This window comes from Manis pentadactyla, chromosome 6 (genome assembly GCF_030020395.1).
Source record: "Manis pentadactyla isolate mManPen7 chromosome 6, mManPen7.hap1, whole genome shotgun sequence".
In the NCBI taxonomy this organism is placed as follows: Eukaryota; Metazoa; Chordata; class Mammalia; order Pholidota; family Manidae; genus Manis; species Manis pentadactyla.
This window is the reverse complement of record NC_080024.1, coordinates 107,476,118-107,501,149: the sequence shown is the minus strand read 5'-3', so window position 1 is coordinate 107,501,149 and position 25,032 is coordinate 107,476,118. Positions and strand designations below refer to the sequence as shown.

Here is a 25,032-nt window from a genome sequence, read left to right as displayed (position 1 = left end):
GAATTTTTTTTAAGTAGTTAGTATTTAAGTGTTCTCCAGTCTTTTCTTATGTTTACAGTGAAAAGCAAACACTAATCCAGTTCCTGATAGATATATGAATTATGTTTGTATTTACAATAGAAAGAGCTGTTTGCTAACATGTGTCACATTCCAAATTACATATTTTAATATAACTTTGATAGTTGTTAAATGCCTTCATGAATTTGAGAGACATTCTCAAATAGCAATGCTTATATCATAAAATGGTCTGGGTAGAATCACATGTGGATACCAAATCATAAACCAGAAGCACTTAAGCAGTTTGACATATTTTAAATGAATGTACCATTTCTAACAACATCTTTAGAAGTTACACCTCACACTCACGAGCCCCAAGCTCCCAAGCCTATTTCTCCAGCAACAGAGGCAAACAATAGCTCTCAGCCTGTGCTTTTGGAAGAGCTGTCTCTCTAGCCCAAGAGCACTACGAGTGCTTTGCTGTGAGTACTCTTGTTCTCTTAGGATAGGTGTAACAGCACCATTTTTAAATGTCTTGTGACATCTTGTAATTGCTCAGTCTTAAATATAAATGTTCTATTATTTCTACAGTGAGAATGGCAAGTGACAGCCTTTGGTTTATCAACTGACCCACCTTTAGGTATTACTACTTTTTGCATATGGCATTGTTTTTTAAGAACTGGTTTTAAAGTTTCAGTAGTAGTGTGTCAAAATGAAACGATATTCAAAATGACCTGCAGTTTCCCTTGCCACTAGGGATGTGTGAGCCTGTGTCTGTGCTCTTGAGCCCTTCTGTCTGCCTCTCTCCATCTCCCCTCCTCTGCATTTGACACTCTCCCCTCCCTTTATGTATCTCTATTTCCCTTTTCCCCTTTGCCTTTCTTTTTCCCTATAGCTCAGCTCTCCACTGTTTACTCTCCCATGAAACTAAAGTGTAATTATCATCATCATCATTATATGCTTTACTTTTTTAATTGAATCTAATATCCCATGATCTGATTTTTCTTTGTTGATCAACAGCCTGACCAATGACAGAAAACACACACACACACACACATACACACACATCCTTATTTCCATATATTTATTTTGAACATAAATATACACATGATAGATAAATGATAGGTAGGCAGACGGACGATAAAATGACAAGCAGCCAGAGTCCTGCCAGCCTCTGCAGCGAGACTGATTATTTGGGATCATGTGGGGTGATATGACAGGCAGCATGGACGTGCAAGTTGAGGGAATAACCACGCTCATTGCTTATTATACATGAATATCACTGGTCATAATGAGGACTTTTACAAGCATGAAATAAAGGGTTCTTGATGGATTCCCTAGGGAGGTGCATCATTGGTAGGAGACAATTTGCTGCCATGTAGAAACAGCCTCTGATGAGAGGAGAAGCATAGATCCCGGGAGAAGCCAATGGAAGGGAAGGCCACTGCCTTGGTAGAATATCTGTCAGGTCACAAGCCCAAGTAGAACTTGTTCTTTGCAAAATTATGTGGCCATGGGTTAAAATCCTCAGGACCCTCAGTGAACTGCATGGACAACAATCTCAATGATCACAGCACAGCCCAGGAAAGGGCTGGGCAGCTGTGGGCTTGCAGCTGTGTTGCAGCAAGGAGGAAGGCATTGGGCTCGGCTCTGGCTGCCATGGGAAAAGGGAGCACCTGTCAATATGTTATCGATTACATGAGTTATCTATGGCTTTCTAAGGATAATAATGTTCTTGAACTCCAGAAAAGTTACTTTTGTAATTATTCATGGAGTAGAACCAAGACAAACATGCCTTTAACCATCAAATTATAAAACTCCCTTGCAGACACAAACCAGGTTCCCATAAATTCAAAGTTACTCACAAGTAAAGTATATGAATTTTCAACTCTCTTAATTAACATAAACTCTTGGTGTGGAGGTGAATGTTGACAATAAAGTAGGCAGAAGACAGAATGAAAAAAGGGGACTTCCTGGAAAGTTTATTCATCCACTGGCTCATGAAACAAATATTTATTGATCTGTTGGTATGTGGCAAGGACTATATTAAGTTACTGATATGGTCAGGGAAAAAAACATGAAGGTCCCCTACCCTCGTGGGGCTCACATCTAGCAGAGAATAAAAGAATAAGTAGAACATAGTAAATAAATTGATTAAAGAGTGTTCAAGGAACTGCTAACACTGTAGAGACAAGCACAATTAGGGTAGGCTAAAGGGCATGGAGTGCAGGAGGGGATTGTGGTTTTAAGGACAGCCAGATAGGGTCTCCTTGAGAAGAGGAAATTTAAGGAGAGGCCTGAAGGAGATAGGGCAGTGAGCAGAGCAGGATCAGGAAAAGACCATCCAGGCAACAGGAACAGAACTGCTAAGGCCCTGTCATGGGGTGGGAGCACCCCAGAGGCTCAGGGAACAGCAGGAGGCCAGTGAGTGGAGGAGGAGGATGACATATACTAGCAAGGTCATGGAGAGGTGTGCCAAAGAAATAGGGTCTTGTAGTTACTGTAGGGCCTCAGAGTGAATAGGGCCACAGAGTTTTGGAGCACAGGAGTGACCTGAGCTGACCTGCGCTGTGTAAGCATTGTCCTGGCTACAGTTTTGGAAGTCATTTAAGGGTGGAGCAGGGAGACTGGGCAGGGGGCTCTTGAATAATGGAGAGAGAGAGACTGAATGTTAAAACCAGGCATATGATGAGATATTCAACTCTGGATACAGTTTGAAAGTAAAGTCACAAGGGTTAGATGTGGCCTGTGAGAGAAACATTAAGATAACTTCCTGGTTGGTGTGAGCAGCTGGAAAGACAAAGCTGCCATTGGCTGAGGTGTGAAGCAAGTCCAGGGGTCAGGAACTCAGCTCTGGCCATGCTGAGTGTAAGGCATCAACTAGACATCCGAGGAGAGAGGCTAGAACTGCTCTCCACCATCTTTAAGTACCCAGTTCTTCTGAGAAAGGTGCTCTGTGGTCAGAGAAGGCGATACAGCTCGGATTAGTGATCTTAGTAGCTCCTTAGAACAGTCAGAGCAGTGATCCGTGCCGTCCACAACCTTCGTAAATAGTGTCTATTTTTTCAAAGCTTTTTCAAATATGAACTTGTTTACATGCTTCTCTGAAAGTTTAGGAACATTTTTCTTGCAGTAGGAAGAAAGGTGGGTTTCAGATAAAGATTACAAGAAAAATATTTCTTCTTCCTATAATCTGTCAGATGCCTTAATTTATTCTTTCTTGATATGCTACTTGCCAAGAAAACAGTATTTTTTGGATAGTTGAGAGCCAAATTAGAAAAAAGTGGTAAAGATCTTGCTTCTTATGGACTTCCCCCTAAAATTTTTTGGCTGCCCACTGATTTTTTTATTTTATTCATGATCAACTGAGAGAATAATAATTGGAACCAGTCTGTTTGCAGGGTTTCTGGTGTCATGGAGGGCCCCTGGGAACTGCTTTACGTTACTGGAATCTTGAACTGATTTGAAGGAAATTGTCTTTCTACATCTTTGTTACTCTTGGATCTCACTGTTACCTTAGTAAAAGGGTTAATTCCACCTCCACTATTGCCCCTGCCCCATGTGTGCTTCTTGATTTTCACTTCCCTGTACACTTTTGTTTCTTCTCCTAACTCTTCATCCTTCAACCCTCTAATCCTCCAAATCCAGCTGGGCTCTAAGGTCCCATCCTTGTCATTCTTTCCATTTCCTCCCTACCTCTCTCTCTTGGCAAGTTCATTCACCCTTAAGACCTCAGTCAGCAGCCCCTAGGGCCCCTCCCAAAATTCATCCAGTCTCCAGCTTTAACCCTGGACTGAACTGCAGTCGTCCATCTGTAACTCCCCAGACATCTCTCTGGTCATCCTACCCGTAACCCAGCCTAGCTAAATTAAACTTGTCATCTCTTCCAAAAGAGATGACAGCTCTTGCTGCATACAGTGGCTTTACGCTGTAATCCACACTCCTGTCATCTCTGGATTCACATTCCTAAAGCAGAGCTCTGGGTTTCTTTTAATTCAAACCCCTAGTGACTTCCCATCCATTCATAGATTCCAAAAATAGCTATTGGGTGTTTATCTTGCAGGCAGAATGCTGTGTGTTGTGGGACAGCAGACAGGGGAGACAAAACTCCAGGCAGATACGTTCTAGTAGGGCGCACGAGACCACAGCCGCTGAGCAAGCACACGGCGTATTGATGGCTGTGGGGAGGGAAGGAAGGACAAAGGGGGACAGAGACTGTGCGGCAGCAGGTGGAGTTGCTATTTTAAGTAGGTTGTCAAGCATAATACGGCATTTGAGCAGAGACTTGAAGGGGTGTCTGGCCAGAGGGAAGAGAAGGAGCAGTGCCCCAAGGTGGCGGAGCTTGGCCTGTTCCAGGAACAGCCTGAGCATCGGGAGAAAAGTGAGCCCAGCCAAAGGTGGGGGGCTGTGAGGTCAGAGAGGGCACAGAGAGGGGGGTCAGAAAATGTGGGCCCTTTGGGTTTTACTCCAAGATGGGAAGCACTGGACTGTTTTTTGTTTGTTTTGTTTTATTAACTCTTTTTTTTATTGTAAAATATACAAAACATCAAATTTATCATTTTAACCATTTTTACGTGTACAGGCCCCTTGGATTAAGTACATTTACATTGTTATGCATCATCACCACCATCCATCTCCAGAGCCTTTTTCGTCATCCCGAACTGAAACTGTGTCCCTATTAAACTCTAACTCCTCCTTCTCCCTCCCCCTGCCCCTGGCACCATTGTTCTACTCTCTTCTCTATGAATCTGACCATTCTAGGGACACCATGTAAGGGGTCTAATACAGTATTTGTCCTTTTGTCACTGACTTACCTCACTTAGCATAATGTCTTAAAGGTTCGCCCATGTTGTAGCAGATGTCAGAATTTTCTTGCCTTTTAGGGCTGAATAATCTCCCATTCTGTGTACAGGCCACATTTTGTTTATCTGTTCATCTGTCTGTGGACACTTGGACTGTTAGCACTGGATTGTTTTGAGCCCCATTGTAATGTGATCTGACTTTTGTTCTCAAAGAATCATGGGCTCCTGAGTTGAATAGACTGGTAAAAAAGGGTGGAAACAGTCTACTTGGGAGTCTGTGGCAGTAAATTCCAGTCCCATACAAAGACTTCAGTCAGGAATGTAGCAGCACAGGTCTGAGACATGATAGAATCTGGGTACATTCTGAAAATATAGCCAAGAGGATTTCCTTAAGGATCACATGTCAGTGTGACATAAAGATCAAGGATGACTGGGGTTTCTGGCCTGAGCCAGTGAATGGTGGGGTTGCCATTAACTGGGGAAGACTTCAAGCAGAGCACACTTTACGGGGACAATTAGGAGCCACGTTTTGGACTTCCTGAGTTGCCATTGCCTGTTGGAATTTAAGGGGTGGTGTCAGGCAGGCAGTAGGATATGGTCTGAGCTGCAGCTGTCGCTTTGAGAGTCACTAGTGTATTCATATATTCAAGCCACAAAATAGAGAAGGTCGCTAAGGAAGTGAGCTTAGACAAGGAAGAGGTCTGAATATCAAGCCATGAGGCCGTCCAGTTCAGGAAGCTGAGAAAAGAGATGGACCCAGCAAAGAACAGCGAGCAGGTGAGCATGGGTTAGGAGAAAACCTGGAGAGGTGATGTCTTGGCAGCCAGGAGTACAGTGTTTTAAGGAGGAGGCAGTGGGCAACTGTGTCAGAGCCACTGACAGGCCAGGTAGGATGGGACTGAGAATTGACCATTGATCTCAACAGCCTGGAGGTCATGACCCTAATCATTACCAGCAGAAGAAATCCCTCACTTTCTTGCCTGGCAGTGCTTCCTATTCTTTTTTTGTTAACTTTGCTATTTCCACCCCTTCACAAATCTTACCCACTCCAGGCCCTTGACAACATTTGCTGAGTGAGTCAGTGAATGGCATACCTTGCTTTGATGGAGTCCATGGCAGAAGGTGTGGAAGGGGCAGCCACTCCTCTGCCCCAGATTCCTCTACTTCCAGACACTCACTTGCTCACTCTAAGCTCCAGAGGAAAAGAGCTAACTCTGCCTTGTTCACCGATGTTTCCTGCTGCAGCACAGTGTGGCCCAAAGTGAGCTTAGGAGGTAGCGTCACTGGAACAAACAAGCAGACATGCAGACGGCAGACAGGTGGGGCAAAGGCGGGAGTTGCTGGGCCATCAGATGGTTTTTGAGGCTTTCCTGTATTGTTTGAAGTTGTCAGCAACTCCCAAGAACGTCAGGTCAATTTATGTTCAAATTTAAATCTGAAAAACATTTAAAAGCCAGACAAGACTGGTCATCTTTTAATATTTGCCATACTGCCTGCCTCCATCACTATAAATAACTAAGCATTTAATAAAGTTAGTAAATGCTGAGATGAATTAAGTTTGTTGAATCAGAAATTCCAACTAGTAACTCTTGCAAAATAGTTTCAGGTGTTTCTCTTGGGAAAGAAAGGAGCTCACCCCTTGGTATGTACCCAAGAGAATTAAAACCAAACATGCACACAAAAACTTGCACACAAGTTTTCATAACAACATATCGATAATAGCCAAGAAGTGTGAACAACCCAAATGTTCATCAGATGATGAATGGATAAGAAAATATGATACATCACATGATAGAATATTATTCAGCAATAAAAAGAAATGAAGCTACCACATGGATGAACCTTGAGGACATTGTGCCAGACACAAAAGGCCATATATGGTATGACTCCATTTATATAAAGTGTCCAGAGTAGACAAATTCATAGAGACAGAAAGTAGGTTAGTGGTGTGAGAGACTGAGGGAGGGGAAATGGGAATGGGTGCTGATGACAAGGGGTTTCTCCTGGGGGTGATGTTCTGAAAGTGACTGTGCACAACTCTACAAATATAGTAAACACCATTGTATTGTGCCCTTTAAATGGGTGAATCGTACACTGTATGAACTATAGCTCAATAAAACTGGGCATACAAAATGGAGGGAAAACATAAAACTGGAATTCAGAGAGTCCCAGAACTGGAAGAAGTCTTCAAGATTATCTCATACAAACACACAAATATAGAATTGCAAGGTATTTGGGTGTTTCGGACAGTTTTCTTTCCCTTCTATGTCAGTCGTCTGTTTCTAGAGTCTCAGCTACAGAATTGCAAAGGAACTCAGCGTTGCTTTTGAAATATTCTATTTTTTATCTACGTAGAAATTTGAATCACCTAATACCTCCAACCTAGTGCAAGGTGTTGAATTTACTCATAGCTGTTTGTCACCTCTCCCGAGATGGCTCCTGCTGTTCTAACCACAGAGCTGAGAGGCTACAGGTTCACAGAAAAAAAATCCCCACATGGTTTTGATCATTTGCACTGACACCTACACTGTTTAGGGTGCTGGTATACATGTAGCTGCCCACTAATGAGACAAGGACAAAGGATTTGGGGGCTCAGTAAATAGCACACGGCCGTTAAGATGAATGTTCTGAGTTGCAGCACACATTCTTGTAGAAGCTTTCTGCGCCCCCTGGCTTCCTTGTCCTCAGTAATCTGCCACAGTTACAGTTACCAGCTTCTCTCCCTCCCAGGCCGTTAAGTGCGTACATCTGGACAAGTCACATTAGCTTGGGGGCCTTCCCAAAATGTTCTGAGAGCCTTTCTGGGCTACTCCAGGAATCAAGCACAGTGCTAACACCAGTGCCCCCAGGATTGCCCGGGCTGCCCACTCTCTGCTCTGCCCCTATGACCTGCCTTGTGCTGTGGTCAAGCTCATCCCTCCACACACTGGGAAGTCTGTGCCCCTCTGTGCTATGCCCAGCACCTGCTGGACTGCCTTATGCAGCAGGTCTTCTATAATGTTGCTAGAATTTGGTTCTCCAGCCTAGTTCTGGCAAGTCTTGCCACAATTTTGCCAGAACTACAGTTCCATGTTCCAGGTGCTGTCCTTGTGTCCAAAGCCAAAGAAGGACTTTCCTGGACCCTCACCGACACCATGCTTCACACTACTGGTCAGCACATCCTTGACTGTCCTGAGTCTGTGTGGCCACCCCTTGTGGCACCCATCCTGCTTCTCGTTTTGTCTTTCCACTACCCAAGTCTCCTTCCTGCCCTCGCCCCTCAGTCATGCACCTTCTCGTGCTCTGGCTTCCACTTGTCCTCCACATACCGATGAGTCCTGGCCAACCCCTGCCCAGAAACACTGTTACATCCCTGTGGGGCAGAGAAGGAAACTGAGGCACAGTGGTCAGCCCCCAGTGAGGATTGGACCCAGGCATTTGGATACCAAAGCACATGTTCAGACCATGAATTTTGTCTTAAGGCTCCTCATGGACACGTTCAGTATGTTTTACATTAAAATTTTCCCAAAGAAAAACTGTAATTTTCCAATTCTACAGTCGTTGTCAGTAGGAACATAACAAAACCCACTTTTAAAGACATTTGCTTTAAATTTAACATTCTCCCCAAAAAGAGGGGCTCCTCTCTCACTTTCCCTCCCAGCCCATAAAACAGGAGTCAGAGTGACTAAGAATGGCACGTGAAGTGTTATGTGATTCAGTCTTGTTCCAAGGAGAACCTTTGTCAGATAACTTGATAGAGCCTTGTCTGGAGGCAAAGATTAAAGTCGTGATCTTTTGAGTCCCATCCCTAATGAAAATACCTTATTATTTTACTTTTGTTCCCACACAAATAAGTTTCTCTTGTGAGTCTCTTGGCATGCTCCAAGTGCACAATTTCCTCAGAGAATTAGGATTTGACAGAGAATCTTAGGTGTAAGAGTGGGAGTATAGTGAAGGGGAAATCAAAGGCTAAAAAATTAATTTTATGGGGAAAAAAATACTTGAGGAAAATTATGTTCCCATCACTGTAAGATAGATTTATTCAATTCTCTGTTATGTATCATGGATGGATCTGATTACTAAAACTTTATACTTACTACAGTCATTTTGTGAGATTATAGTTTGGAAAAAGATAAAATCCCTAGACAGATCTTATTGTAACTTAAAACAAAAGTGTAAGAGCAGCAAAAACCATGAAACCTGGCCACAGTGAACAGTGAAGTTCCCTAGGCTCAGTCCCTCTGTACTTTGGACCCACAGGGAGTTCTGCTTTGCCCCAAGTGTCATGGTTCATACTTCAGGAAGAAAAAAAGAGAGACACCATTGCTGTGCAGGTAACTATTTCTGTCCACAGCTACATAAGAAGGAATTGAAAGCTACTGGAACTAATAAGTGAAATTAACAAGGTTGCAGATTACAAAATCAAATACAGAAGTCAACAGTATTTCTATGTACTAGCAACAAAAAAAATACCAAAAATGAAATTTAAAAATCACATACATTCAAAATAACATCTCCCCCCCCCCAATCAAAAAAAAAACCTACCTAGGAAAAAATGTGGCAAACAATGTGGAAGATCTGTACACTGAAAACTATAAAACATTACTGGGACAATTTCGATAAGACATAAATAAATAGATATATCATGTTGATAGATTAGAGCACATTATTGTTAAGATGGCATTTCTTTCCTAAGTGATCTTACAGATTCAATGCAACCTTGATCAAAATACCAGCAGACTTTTTAAAAAGAGAAATTGACTGACAAGCGAATTCTAAAATGTGTATGGAAATTCAAAAGACCTAGAACAGCCAAAATGATGTTGAAAAAGAACAACAAAGTTGGGGGAATTAACTCTACCAATGTTAAATTAAGACTTACTACAATGATGCTACAGTAATCAGGATGGTGTGGTATTGGCATAGGGTGGACATGCAGATCAGTGGGACAGAACTGAGAGTTCAGGAATAGACCTACTGATATATACAATGTATATAGTCAATTTCAACAAAGGTATTGAGATAATTCAGTGGAGAAAGGGTAATCTTTTCAATAAATGTGCTGGGAAGGCTGGATAGCCAGATAGAAAAAGTGAAACTTGACCCTTTGGGTACACCATACCCAAAAATTAACTCAAAACGAATCATAGGAATAAATGTAAGAGCTTTATAAAACTTTTAGAAGAAAAGTTGGAGGAAATATTTTTTACTTTGGGTTAGGCAAAGATTTCTTAGAGTATGAAAAAGCATAAACTCTAAAAGGAAAAATTGTTTAATTGGACATCAGCAAAATCTACAACTTCGCTCCTCAAAAGATACTTTAAAAAATTCAAATGTAGACCACAGTTTGGGAGAAAGTATTTGCAAAATCTATAGCTGATAAAGGACTTGAATCTAGACAATTTTTAAAAATATCTTAATCTTATAAAAGAGATAAAATTTGAGAAAGGGGAACACTCTTACGCTGTTGGTAGGAATGTAAACTAGTTCAGCCACTGTGGAAAGCAATATGGAGGTTCCTCAAAAAAGTAAAAATAGAAATACCATTTGACCCAGGAATTCCACTTCTAGGAATTTACCAGAAGAAAACAAGATCACAGATTCAAAAAAACATATGTACCCCTATGTTTATCGCAGCACTATCTACAATAGCCAAGACATGGAAGCAGCCAAAGTGTCCACCAGTAGATGAATGGATAAAGAGGTGATACATATACACAATGGAATATTATTCAGCCATAAGAAGAAAACAAACCCTACCATTTGCAACAACATGGATAGAGACAGAGGCTATTATGCTTAGTGAAATAAGCCAAGCGGAGAAAGACAAATGCCAAATGATTTCCCTCATTTGTAGAGTATAACAACAAAGCAAAATTGAAGGAACAAAAAACAGCAGCAGACTCACAGACTCCAAGAAGGAACTAGTGGTTGCCAAAGGGAAAGGGACTGGGGAGGGAGGGAGAAGGGTATTAAAGGATATTATGATTAGCACACATAATGTAGGTGGGGTCATGGGGAAGGCAGTATAGCACAGAGTAGACAAGTAGTGATTCTGTGGCATCTTACTACACTGATGGACAGTGACCGCAATGGGGTGCAGGGGGGAGCTTGATAATATGGGTGAATACAGTAACCACAATGTTGCCCATGTGAAACCTTCATAAGATTGTATATCAATAATACCTTAATAAAAAAATTTAATTTAATTTAAAAAGTATTCAAGTATAAGTAAGTGGCTACTTGGTAGAAACATTTCAGAGGGAAACTTCTTAATAAATGAATAGTTTATTCACAAAAAAAAGATAAAACTCATAACAAGAAGGCATACAACCCAATTGTTTAAATGGGCAAAATATTTGAACAGACACTTCAAAAAGAAGATATACAAGTAGCCAACAATCACAGGAAAAGATGTCCAACCTTACTGTTCAGAAGGAAATACAAACTGAAACCACAATCAGGTGTCACTGCACATCCAGTAGAGTAATAAAAATTAAGAAAATTGACAAAACCAAGTATTGGTGAGGATGTGGTGAAACCAGAACCCCTAGACACATTGCTCTTGACAATGTAAGATGGAACAGCTGTTCTGGAAGAGTTGGGCAGTGTTTTAAAGTCAAGCATTCACCTACCAGATAACCCAGAAATTCTACTCCTGGGTATCAACTCAAGAAAAAGAAAAAGAAAAATTCATACAGAGACTGGTATACAAATATTCCAAACAGCACAAGTCATAAAAGTCAAAAATTGGAAATAACCCAAATGTCCATCATGTGGTGAATGAATAAATAAAGTGTGACTATATCCATACAGTGGAATAGAACTCAACAATTTTTCTAAAAAAGGAACAAATTGCTTATTTACATAACAAAACAGATGGATCTCAAAATATCATGCTACATGGAAGAAGCCAGACACAAAGACTAGGTGATTTTGTTTACATGAAATTTCTAGAAAAGACAAAATTATAGAGACAGAAGTAGATTAACTGTTGTCTGAGACCAGGGGTGGGGCAGGGCTTGGCTCAGGAGGAAGACCAGGAGGTGATGGGACTAGCCTAAAACTTAATTGTGTTGGTGGTTGCATGACTATAAAAATAAATGGGTGAACTTTACAGCATATATAAGATCCCTCAAAATGCTGTTAAAAATGATTCTAAGAGTAGCTAAAAGTAGGCTGTCTTAAGAGGGGGAAAATAAATGAGTGCACTGTATATTGTGAATTTACATTGCCCTCCCTGGTCTCCCAGGGGCAAAGAACAGCTGCCGGCCACAGAAGAAGGAAGCTCGCTAGACTCAGAGCCATGCTTTTAATCCAGGTCTGCAGGCTTCTAGTCAGGGGCTTGAGCAAGGATAAAGTATCCCTAATCATTCTCATGTTGTCATCTGTAAAATGGGAATTTAATCACCTACATGGCAGGGTTGTTTGAGACTCAGACGAGACCTTTTATAGGAACATGCTAGTAATAATTAGTTTGGTTTGTTGAGGTGTTTTTGTTTTGTTTTGTTTTGTTTTTTGGCATGGTTTCTGAAAGCTGTTCCAAGTAGAATTTTAGACATAATATATTAAATTAGATCTGTGGATGGGCAGCGATTATAAATAACAAAATCATAGTGTTACCAGGCATGAGATCCACACAGACTTTTAACCTGATATCCACCACATATGTGAAAAAAGAAATGACAGAAAACTATTAAATCATTCTGTTACCCTCAAGGAAAAAGCTGAGTAGGTGTAGGTGTATTTTAAATTAGCCCTAAACTTGAGCTTTAGAAAATTCCATTTAAGTGGCTACTTACCTGAAACTGCCTCTTTCTAAGGTCCATCTGATTATGGTAATGGATTTTATTCACTATGTACCCATAAAAAGTTACATTAAACATTTGTTTATGCTTCAACTTGTTCCAGAAAGGATTAAGTGCTACTCACAAAGTTATAACAGAAGTTAATAAAATAACTGAAAATGCAGGAGAATGAAGTTAGGAATAGGAGAGTAAGCTATGTAGAACCAGAAACGAATTTAGTAACCATGTCATAAGGAAAGACCCTACATTCCAACTAGGACTGACCCCAAAGTGTGATTTCTAAATATTCATGCAGTCAACTCAGTGACATAAATCAAAGCAATAGAAAAATAACAGGGTCCCATAAGGTTAAAATTTAATCATAAAATGTAAAAAGCAATTGCTTGAGAGATTCCAAAAATATTCCTGGCACTAAAATGAGAAAGAAATACTCTCCATCAGTCATCCTGAAGAAATATTGTACAGTGAGCATAAGGAAGATTTTTACACTCAACCCAGTGACAATTTCCACCACTCTTAGGGCAGGGCACCAAGTATGAAAGCAGTTCTGCCTGAGATCTGTGTGTGTAGCTAGAGCTCTGACTCCAAACCCTTAGAGAGCATTCACTTTAAGACGTAAAAAATATGTTTTTTATTCTTATTTTAAGGGTGAAAAGTGTGTCTCAAGTATCAGTTAACCAAAAACTTATTTTATTGTATCATATTACAATAGATGTCACACAAGAATGTTTATTCTTACATTTCCTATTGTCATGTTTGTGTCCATCTTAGAGCAGTTAATGAACAATTTAAAAGAAAAAGAAAAAATTGTTTCTTAGCTGAGAATCCAGGTTAGCTCTCAATGTACTTTATAAAGGCAGATGCAGACAACAATACCAAAAGGAAAATGTTATAATATAAAATGGAGTTGTCAAGTATTTCAAATTTTTTAAATTATTGTTTAAATTTTGATTTAAGAATCAAATCAAAGTCAAATTTAAAGACTTGTTTTTTTTAAGTAGTTTTAAATTTGGTATCATTATAATTTATATTTTCTATAATTCAACTAAACCCCTTTGAATAAGGGTAACATAAATGTTCATGTATTTTAGTTGAATATATGAAGAGCACAAGGAGATTCATATTCAGGAATACAGAAAAGAAAATAAGAAATCTCAGTTATTTCCTCTTTATGCTATCCATTTCTGTATACTCACAGATGCCAAAAACAGGTTACATTTCTCTGTGAATCATTATTTCTTTTCAAGCACACAGACACACAAACACCAAAATTATTTTTATATATTATTCATCTCAGTCGCTAATGGAGGAATACTAAAATTATTCCTCACATTTATTTCCCAGTTGTTTTAGCAAATGGATGAGAATTCTAGACTGGCTCTGGACAACTGTTCAATTAAAACTAAAGAAGCTGCACTGGCGGACTGAATATTTAATGATTATGCTGTGCCATTTCTTTATTTGTTTATGTATTTTTAGTTGAGATGGTATTGTGGCTGTGATTTTTGAAATCTGTTATCTTTTGGAAATGATGTTGAAATAAAATGATATGGTTTAAGAGATTTGCTGCAAAATAACAAAGATGGGGGAAAGGCAGGCGATTGAGATAAAAGAAAACTGACCATGTTGGCAAATGTGGAAGCTGAGTAATGAGTGCCTGGGGAGTTGCTCTCTACTTTCATAAGCTTGACATTTTCCCTAATGAAAAGTTGAAGCAACAACAGCTCTGAAATTTCCCATGAAGTCTTTAGAACACCTTAAAAATTCACCGTGGAGAATCCTGGAGACCCAGCTGTATTCTAGTCCCAACATCTTTCTTTCCCAACAAGGAAGCTGAAGCAAAGAGAGATCATTGTTGTTGTGTGTTTCTTTGGTGCTGTCCAAATTATTGATTTTTAAATTACAGTGCCCACAGTCCTTGTTTTATACCTACCATCAACATGTGTCCCCCAAATCATGTGTCTTGATGCTTGGTCAAGCCCTCCTCTGTGATTCTGTCTTGAAGGCTTCAGCTCAGATTGCTAAAAATAAAATTATTCCAGCCCTTGCTAGAGACCGTAAGGGACTTTATTCAAGTTGCACTCCCCAGTTGGCAGCTGGGGGACAGATGAGGCTCACTCCCAGTCTCCCCAGGACTGCCCTCCAGACCTCCTCAGAAATAGACAAATGGTTTCTCTTTCTGTGTGTGTGTGTGTGTGTGTGTGTGTGTGTGTGTGTGTGTGTGTGTGTGTCTTCATATGGCTTAGAAGGAAATGTTCTCTAATAAAAACTACAACCCCCTCCACAGAGTGACAAGAGCAGCAGTGGGAGGGCCCAGAATCTAGGATGGTGAGAAGGGAGAGCTTCGGCTTCTCAGCTCCACGTGGAGATTCCCCCCTGCTTGTCAGCTGTGGGCAGTTTGGATTTGTTGATGAAGATGGTAGGCAGGCAGACAGGCAATAGATACAGAGACATGGGGCATCCTTGTAAGATTGTTCCTGATACTGGGAAGTCAGAAGAGGACGTACTTAGACCCCAATGAAGCTTAAGCTCAGGTTCCTTTATTCCTATTCCCCCTTCCAAGGTTTTGTACCTAATTTTGTATTCATAATTTTTTTTTGAGAGGGCATCTCTCATATTTATTGATCAAATGGTTCAATAGAATTCTGTATAGGGCACTCAATGCACAATCATTAATCAGCCCCAAGCCTAATTCTCAACAGTTTCCAATCTTCTGAAGCATAATGAATAAGTTCTTACATGGTGAACAAGTTCTTACATAGTGAATAAGTTCTTACATGGTGAACAGTGCAAGGGCAGTCATATCACAGAAACTTTCAGTTTTGATCATGCATCATGAACTATAAACAATCAAGTCAGATATGATTATTTGTTTTATTTTATACTTGATTTATATGTGAATCCCACATTTCTCCCTTATTATTATTATTTTTTTAATAAAATGCTGAAATGGTAGGTAGATGCAAGATAAAGGTAGAAAACATAATTTAGTGCTGTAAGAGGGCAAATGTAGATGATCAGGTGTGTGCCTATAGACTAAGTATTAATCCAAGCTAGACAAGGGCAACAAAACATCCATGGATGCAGAAGATTTCTCTCAAAATGGGGGGTAAGGTTCTAAGCCTCACCTCTGTTGATCCCCAATTTCTCACCTGATGGCCCTCCTGCAACTGTGCCTGTCTTAGGTTGTTCCTCCCTTGAGGAATCTTACCCGTCTCTGGCTATAATTTTTCTTTTTTTGAAGAGGGCTCCCTAAATTCTATAAGCACCAGGCCCCACAATATTTGAATCCACCCTTATATGGAATTGTGAATCTCTGAAGAAAAGTACCAGTCCTTTATTTTTTTTCTCCAAAGAATGTCTGCTGCATCGTAGGGAACATGGTACCACCTTGACCATAAAGGCATTGGTGTGAAGCCACAGACCCCTCTGTGCAGATCAAAGATAGAAATGGGGGCTTCCTATGGATGCTGTGGGGGCCAAATGATGGGTGTGGGAAGCAGAACAGGAAGTCTCTTGAAGTGCTTTGTGAAAATTTAAAGTAACTTCTTTTATATTTAGCAATTAATTTGTAGTCATTTGCTCCTACAGCAGTGCTCATTTAACAGATAATTTTGGAAATAGGAATTCATAAAGCCAGCCACCTTTCACCCTGAGATAAAGAAAGTTCTGGTTTCAGAGGATTCTTCTTGCCATGATGAGTTTGCATGGGCTTGAGGCAACCAAAATCACTGTTCACTTTCCCTCATAGTTTCTTAAACATCCCTAAAATAATAAATTACTGTCCTGAAAGAGTAGAATTGTGAAGGTTTCTTTCTTATGTGCTTAATGCTTTTGGGCTGAATTTAGCACATCTGCTCAACCATGTCTATTCATAATCATGGTTCACATAGAAAATTGAAAAGACAGAAGCTAAAACAGAACTTACCATTATAATAAGCATGGTTTCTTATTGCTAAAGTGCCAATACCACTAGTGAAGTTACTGAGTTAAAATTGTTAGTTGTTAAAATAGCTGTTGAATTTATTGTTAATGAATGTCATTCACTTTTGCCTTATAATTGTCTTTTTGGAGAACTTTCTGGAATGGTAATGTTTGACAAGTTGATTTGAGTGATACCACAGATGCATCCATTTTTCATCACACTGAACACAAGGTCTGTGCATTTTACTGTGTGTCAAGTAGACTTCCACAAAGACAACAGCTCATATGCTACCTGCAGAATTTTTTTGGCAGTTTCTTTTTACTTTTAATTTTTTGAAAGATTATCACAAACGTTTTCTTATTTGTAACTATTTCAAATTTTAGGAATTCTTTGATCATGTGAAGAAACTTTGGGATGATGAAGGTGTGAAGGCGTGCTTCGAGAGGTCAAACGAATACCAGCTGATTGACTGCGCACAATAGTAAGTCTGAGCAAGGCCTAGTGTCTTTGACAATAAGCTCGTGCCCTCCCAAGATGACTGAAGTCTCTTGAATGTAAGGAACAAATAATTCATATCTTGTTACAAAAATCAACTTTCAAAAGGAGGCATGATTATAAATAGACATCCAAAGTGGATGGAAAACTAAAAATCCAATAGGAATCAGAATTTCAGGAAAGAACCAGAAGCAGCTGTATTATCCTGACCATTGGTTCAGTTCTTTTCATTTTTGGCCTTCTATAAAGTTAAAGGCATATCTGTAAATTATAATGTAATTAGATATTTGTTGTTATACTTTTGTTTGGAGCAGGGGCCCCCAAACTAAATTTTAAAATAATATCAACATCTGCAATCAAGCCCAAGCTTTTAATTAATGAGTGGTCGTTTTATGCATATTAAAAGTAGACCAGAACCTTGAAAGTAGATGGTATTTAATATAATGAGTAAATATTTGATGAAAATATGTAATGAACAGAAATAAGAAATAAGGAAAGGTCTCTGGTGCCCAGGCTGGCTCATTGTTTTTCCCTGAAATACTCATTTTCCTATTCTTCTTTTGCTATTTTAGATTCTTTCTATAACTATTAGAGAATAATGTTACCCCAGAAGAATGTTAATCAGGAAGTTCTAGAAAAGTTTACTAATTTGATAACAAAAGCTGTGTTTAACTAGTTGTTTTATATAACTCTCTGGGCAGCAAGAAATTAGTGCTTTTATATTTTAAGTCTGTAAATCTAAAAATTCATGCTTGTGAAAGAGATTCCATAGCATAGAATCTGGGAAATCACAATATTTGGATTCAACTATTGGAGCAACGTGGTGAACGCAGAGTTCAAGGAGAGAGTGGTTGCGTGGCAGCCCCAGCCCTTCTTCATCCTTAGGGTCAGGCACCGTCTCCTTTGATTGGCCCTGAGAGGGGCCAATGGTAAGAGCCCAAGGAGGGTTGCTGGCATGCCCCAGGCACTGACAGGAAGCCAGTCTGGGAGTGGGTGGGTAATGGCAGAGTGGCCATAAGCAGGTGAGAGGGGTCAGTGGGGTCAGACCCTCCCTAGTGCCGAGAGCCATCCCCAGTAACTTGGATTTTCTTCCAAATGCAATGAGTGACCATGGCTCAATGAGTGAGATTATCAGGGTCACCCTGGCTGCTGTGTAGAGAATTGTAAGACGGAGGCAGGCTTGAGGGTTCTTGGGTCAGGTGGTAGCCATGGAGCTGACCTTGGGAACCGAAGGGACAGAATTCGGTGGTGGATTGAATGAGGGAGGCAGAAGACAGCGGGGACAAGGATGACAACAGGGTGGGTCATGGTGCCATTTATTGTGATAGAAAACTAAAAGGTGTTGCTTATGGAGGGGCAAAGGAAAGTATCAAGCTCCAGTTTGGAGAAGTTAAGTCTGAGATGCCAAAGGGATCTCCAAGGGAAGAGATCAAGCCAACAGTTGGTTGTATGAGCTTGGAGCTGAGAAGAGAGACTGATGACCCAGTGTGGGTGTCACCAGCACATTGATGGCATACAGAGTGGAAATGCATGGATGCAACTGGGGCAAGTGTGCAGAGAGGGAAAGGTGCTAGACCAGAAGCTCAGTCCTCAGAAGTCGGTGTCAGGAGGAGGAGCCTAACATCACAGCTAAGACGAGTGGGAAGACAGGATGTCTGGGATGAGGTGGGGAAAAGCTGCTGGTGTGACTAGGATTTACTTTACCTCCTCTGTCCACTACCAAAACCGACCACCCCCTCAGCCTGCAAGCGAGTGGTGAGCAGCAGCTGTATCTAGAGAGCCAAACTGGACTTAGCAGACCTGCCCCACACACCCCAAAATGGCCACTGGGGCTTTAATGATCCTCCTCTCATGCGCAAAGGAAACAATCTGCTAATGAAAAAGTTTTATCAACTAGAAAAGTATTGGAAACTTCCCACTTGTTTCCATGTGTGACAGGTCCCTCAAGACTTGCTTTAAATCAGTGTTCCCTATGAATGGGCCACTCCCTCCAGTTCACATTTGTGAGTGACGCTCATGCTGTTTGGTGGCATGTTTGCCTTCAGTCCACAGCTGGATCTTGAAGTCCAGGAGAGCCAGGCTGCAGGAGACGCAGACGTGGGAGCAGGAGGTTCCTGGTGGAGCTTGAACTCAGCCTGTGGGCTGGGTTGTTTCCTGCGGGCTCTGTCTGCCTCTCACTCACATGCTCTTTCTCCAACATGTCATTTCACAGTTGTGCAAAAGCCACACCCAAATTCTATGCTTAATCACAATGTTTTAGAAATGGGAAGACTATCCTAGCAAAATGCTAGCAACTGGAATTTCTAGCACAGCTCATAATAATGTTAATATTCATATACATTTGCTTATAAAGTCAGTGTGGAATATGTGCTTTATCATCCTTTCCCCAATATTTCTTGAGCAGCATTGTTGTGAGGGGATACACAGTGATGCTCAATGTCAAATTAGGGAGCTCTCTTTCTAGAAAAAAGGAAAAAATAACCTATTCTTGCATCACGACAGTGATAGAGAATTAATGATTTAATTTAGAATATGCCCACATACATTTAAAAAGAAGTAGGATGAGCCTTGACAATAGGCAGCTAAAATTCTTAGCTCCACCATGGACTGTTGTGTGAATTTGGGCAAATTAACAAGAAAAATAACAGATCCATTCTCATTCAGTTGTTGCAGGGCTAAATAAGTAGATATCCAAAGTCCTCAAAGTCGTGCATGGCATGATAGTAAGCCCGAGCTACGCTCTTGCTGCGGTGTCATCAGTGTGGAACCTGAGGTCCAATGAGGTAAATTGGGTGGCAAGTCACACTTTCCCATGAACACATGGGACCACAGCCAAGATCCTCTATTTCTTTCATTTCCATCCTTTCAAATTACCAAGAGCCATGGATAAAAAGAATGCCTTGTGGGTGAGACAAGGAACATGACATCAAGGCTCCCCTTCCAAGTAGGCCAGGAATGAGCCCAAAGCCTGGGTTCTGTGCTCCTAACTCCAAGCCTGGCAGAAACACGGGAACCAGTTCCCCTGTGGAACTCACTATCTAAATTAATCCAAACTTCTCCAACATTGCATTTTTTATCCATTTTAATACATATGGGAATCAAGTTGGATGGTTAACTATTCTCTCTTAGTAACTATCTTGTTTTTCTTCTACACTCAGATCTTAAGGCCGGGAAGGGGGTAGATTTCAAAAGCAAGTAATATTTCAATAACATCTGTTAGACCAACATACGGCTGCTAAATTTTTGTATGCTGCCGAATTAGATGCTCAAGGAATACACTCTGCTTCCACCTCACATCACCATCCCTTCTAAAGGAGAGGACATTTCAATGTCAAATCCAAGAAGGGACGTGATCTCAGGGTAAAGCCCTAGGGCCATGACAATCAGGCCATCTTGTCCAATCCACTAGATTTTTAATTCCTCAGGGACCTTGTCTTATTCACCCTTAAATGCCTGGCTCAGTGAGCACTCCTGCATAAAGTCTGTGCTATAAATGAATTGGCAAAACAAGAGCCCACATGGTCCTGATAGGAAGAGCTGAAGCTGGCCCTTTAAATGTGCACACCCCACCCGACTCACTCTGTGGCCCCTCCTCTTCCCCTAGGAGATTCCTGGTGTTCTGACAAGTTTTCTTTTCCCTCTCATCTAAATTTCTCTGAGAAAAAATCTGAATTACATTTTGGTGAGAGTCTAAGTCACTATGTTACCTTGCTGACCAGTATTGCATTTTAAACCTTAATGCTTATTATGAAGGGAGGAGTTCTAAGCCCTGTTAAAATCGTTTCATCCATGGTGGAAACCATGGGAATATTTGGGGGAAGAGGTGCTTCTCAGTGATGCTGAAATTCTGTTAAGGCTAAGCTGCCTTTGAAGAATCTAAGGACAGTCTCACAGTTCATCAAAAGCTTAAACACAGAGATACCTAGCAATTCCATTCCTGGATATGTATCCAAGAGGATTAAAAACGTATGTCCACACAAAAACTTGTACACAAATGTTCACAGCAGCGGTATTCATAATAGCCAAAAAGTGCAGACAACCCAAATGCTCATCTAACGATGGATAAACAAATGTGTTACATCACAATGGAATGTTACTCAGCAATAAAAAGGAATGAAATGCTGATACATACTACAACACGAATGAACCTTGAAAACATTATGCTAAGTGAGAGAAGCCAGGCTCAGAATAGGCAAGTGCATAGAGACAGAAAGTCAATAAGTGGTGTCAGAGGCCGCAGGAGGGGAGAGTGAGAGTGACTGGGTTTCTTTTGGGAATGTTCTGGAATTGGAGTAGTGATGGTTGCACAACCTTGTGAATATACTAAAAACAGCTTAATTGTATACTTCAGAATGGTGTTATGTGAAATATATGTTAGAGGAATTATATCTCAATCTAAAAAAAAAGATTATGGAGTCAGGAAGGATCCAGGGCAGGAAAAAGCAGGAGGAACACTTGTCAGGACTGGCCGGGTGGTCTCGCTAAGCCAGGGGTCCTCTTATTAATGATAGATGAAAGTTTAAGTGTGTGTTGGCAAGGCCTGCTTCTTCACACTCAACCATGCACTAGTGCATGCCACACTCCATGCCTGCAAACACATACGTGCACATGGGAGCTCCCGAATTACAAAGTACCTACGGTATCGAAGTGAGACAGGCAAGTGAGGATCTGTGTAAAGTTATTTGGCATGCATGAGTGGAAACTTGCTCAGGTTACTCCAGGGAAAGGGGTATGTGTCGAGTCTCTTGGAAGCTACCACTGAGTCAGAGGCACTGTGGGGAACACGTTCCTACAGTCTGGGCATTTATCCACTTGACTCTCCCTTTCTGCTCCTCTCAACCCTTGCTGGACTGGCAGGTCCACTGTGGAATCCGCACACAGAATCCTAGAGGAAAAAGGACATCAGTTTTGCTAATGACCAGGCAACCTGTCCCCACCTGGCCTTGTACCCAGTCAGCCACACTGCCCCTCTGACTGGTTCCTGGGGCCAAGGCCCAGTTGACAGCTACTCCGCATCCCTGAGCAGAGGCTGCAGAAAGGCCAGGCAGCTGGCCCGCACTGCCCAACACCAGGCCTGCTGTGGTTAGAGGAATGTGGGAACAGTGTTATAACTGAGCTGTAAATGTTGTTTTGGTAAAGAAATGAGTGTCTCTGAGGCACCAAGCACACTGTGCAAATGACCAGAGGTTTTATACAGAATTCCCCAGGTCTCACTGTGAAAATTGAAAACAATCCTACTGCACTGTCCCCCAAAATGCATTTCCTCTCAGTCCTAATAATAAGTGATTATGTAGCCATGGAAACAGCTATTTTTGGAGAAAGAAAATAGGAGAAAATCAGATCTTAAGAACAGGCTTATAAGATCAGACTTTGCATAATGTAACTTGAAACTCTACAGCTCAAAGTGTAGGGTCCTATGCTTTATACCAATGTGTTTACATCACATGCGCCTCCAGGAATACATCCACTTGAACAATTGGTTTTTTTAGAAATACTCTCAGAGAGAATATCCCAGAAAAAAAGAAAAAAGCAGTGAGAAAGGCAAAGAGATGCTCTGCAACATCCCCTGCCTGCCGTTTGCCATCTCTCCTGAGCCCTGGTGACCACATTTACCTCTGTAACACTAATCTTGATCCCCTGACTCCCAGATCCTTGAATGTCAGCCTTCAGGACAATCTGGAAATTATTAGCAAAATAAAGTTTCAGCTTAAAATTTAATTTTTTGCAGGTGATTTTAAAATAAGAGAAACTATAACTTAAAACGTTCATGTTACTCTGTACTGTTGAATTCATTAAATATATAATCAACCACCTGGGTTCATGAATACATTCTTCTTAACTCTCATTGTGACCTTTATTTCTAGCCAAATATATTTTCTTGACCTGCAGAATTGGAAGTGTTCCTGTTTATGGGCAGTAGTCTTTTTATTTTTCCCGTTGCTGTGAAGAATAAATTTTAGAGCAAAGTAGGTAGACCAAATATGTCAGTATAAGTCAGCTCCTGATTGTCCATCTCTTCTACCCTCATTTGGAAACCCTTACTCTGAGAAGGGATTTTTAAGAGGGCACTTGCTCACACAAATGTTTCTGTGTGAATAGGAAACCTACACTTCTCCTGTATCTCTCTCTTTTATTCCCCCACACACACAACATTTCTGACACCATATGACACCAAGCACTTCTCATATGATGCCAGCCCTGATGTCCTACAATATAACTCATTCTGACACTAGCTACCTGCAGTCAGTGTCAGACCCACAGGTTAAGGGCTCAGTCCTATGAAACTGCCCCACCCCACTTCAGATGCCAGTTGCAAGCAATAGGTCCTCAGGTTATCCATAACATTTGCCCTGCTTGGCTACAAATCCCATAACCATGACCTCCTCTCCATTGGATTCAACTCACAGGGAAACAATGTTTTCCAGTATGTTAAAGGCTATGATAAAGGATACAGATGAACAGCCAGATGAAGAGGTACATGTGGTGAGGTCGGGGAGGGTTGTGAGTACAGGAGCCTCTGTCCCCATGGAGTTGGGGTGCACCCCTCCAGTATGTAGATATGTTCACCAACCCAGAAGTTCCCTGACCCTTTGCTTTGGGGATTTTATGAGGCATCATCATGTAGGCATGACCCACCATTAACTACATTTCCAGCCCCTCTTGCCCTCTGGAGGATAGGGGGTGGTGCAGAAAGTCCCAAGCTTCTAATCATGGCCTGGTCTCTCTAGTGACCAGCCCCCATCCAGGAGCCACCCAAGAGCCCATCCAGAGTCACCGCATTAGAACAGAAGACCCCTAGCACCCAGGACACTCCAAGGGATTTAGGAGCTTGGTGTTAGGAAATGGATCAATGACAAGAAATGCAATTAAGGCTTTTAAAAAGGATTTGGGGAGTAAGGAAGCTTTGATAATTTCATATCAAAGAAAGCATTCAAAAAAGAAGAAGGAAGAAAAACCTTCTTTAGGACAGTGCATGCATCTGTGGTTAGAATTAAATATCTTTCTTACACCAAACTCCATTGATCACATAATAATTAGAATCCATGAGCTCAACAAAAACTGTTGAAATACAAGCTTTAGTCTATTATTATATTAATTTACTTAAGGAAATCTTAGCACAAAAAGAATGCCCATATCCTTACTAATAGTTTTATTAATATGACAACAATTAAGTGCACTGTGAACCATTGTTTCTTATTCAATTTGATATTAAAGTGAATCTGGAGTGTTATCATTACTTCTGTGAAGAAGAATGAAAGATTCCTCAACCAGGTACCTGAGGCAGGTGGTAATTGCTGGAGGGTAATCTTTGCTATGATGACGCTCTGCTAAGATATAGGCAGTGACTAAATATATCCTCTTCTAAAACCAAAAAGACTTAATAGATCATTTTTCCAAAAAAGGAGAAATTTTACTGCCCTCAACTGAACACGTTTAATGACATCTCAGATCTCTTAAATAAGAAACTCAGCACGAGGTGAATGTAGACTTGAAGGTCTGTGTCTCATTCTAGTACTTCCTCTGACATGTGATGTGATCTGAATAAATCCATATATTTGGTCTCTGAAAATAGAGCCAGCCACCAGTGGCATCCTCCTCTTAGAACGCTCTTCATCTGGAAGTCCGCAGACCTCCTTTCCCCACACTTGGTTGACCACATGCATCTCAATAGTTAGCATTCTTACCATTCACCCTTGTGAGGACCTAGCAGGGATGGTGTGACCAGCGGGGAAGCAGGACACCGTGGAGGGCCACTGCAGAAAGAGGAGGCACCTGAGCACATCCAATGAGCAAGGGCCATGTTGAATGCAATTTGTGTTTCCTTATTTTACTTCATATAAATGACACCAAAGAATTTGCATCTTGCACGTTAATGTAAGCTGAAATTCATTGAGCTTCAAATTTTCTTTTAACCCCTAACCTACTCTAAAAATACATTTTCTTTCTCCTGCAGTATAACTAAGGTTTACTGTTAAGTCTTGTTTTCCACTGTTTATCTTGGCTAGGATTTTCTATATTTAGACAT

The 25,032-nt window shown here is 40.9% G+C and overlaps 1 protein-coding gene across 2 annotated transcripts in view; it reads left to right on the top strand.

Moving 5' to 3' along the window:
• Nucleotides 1–25,032, top strand: part of GNAL (G protein subunit alpha L) — a 129,553-nt gene that overhangs the window by 80,571 nt on the left and 23,950 nt on the right. For both annotated transcript variants that reach the window (XM_036880719.2, XM_036880720.2), the window contains exon 5: nt 16,895–16,992. In XM_036880719.2, coding sequence (XP_036736614.1) covers nt 16,895–16,992 — 98 coding nt within the window. The remainder of the gene's footprint in view (nt 1–16,894; nt 16,993–25,032) is intronic.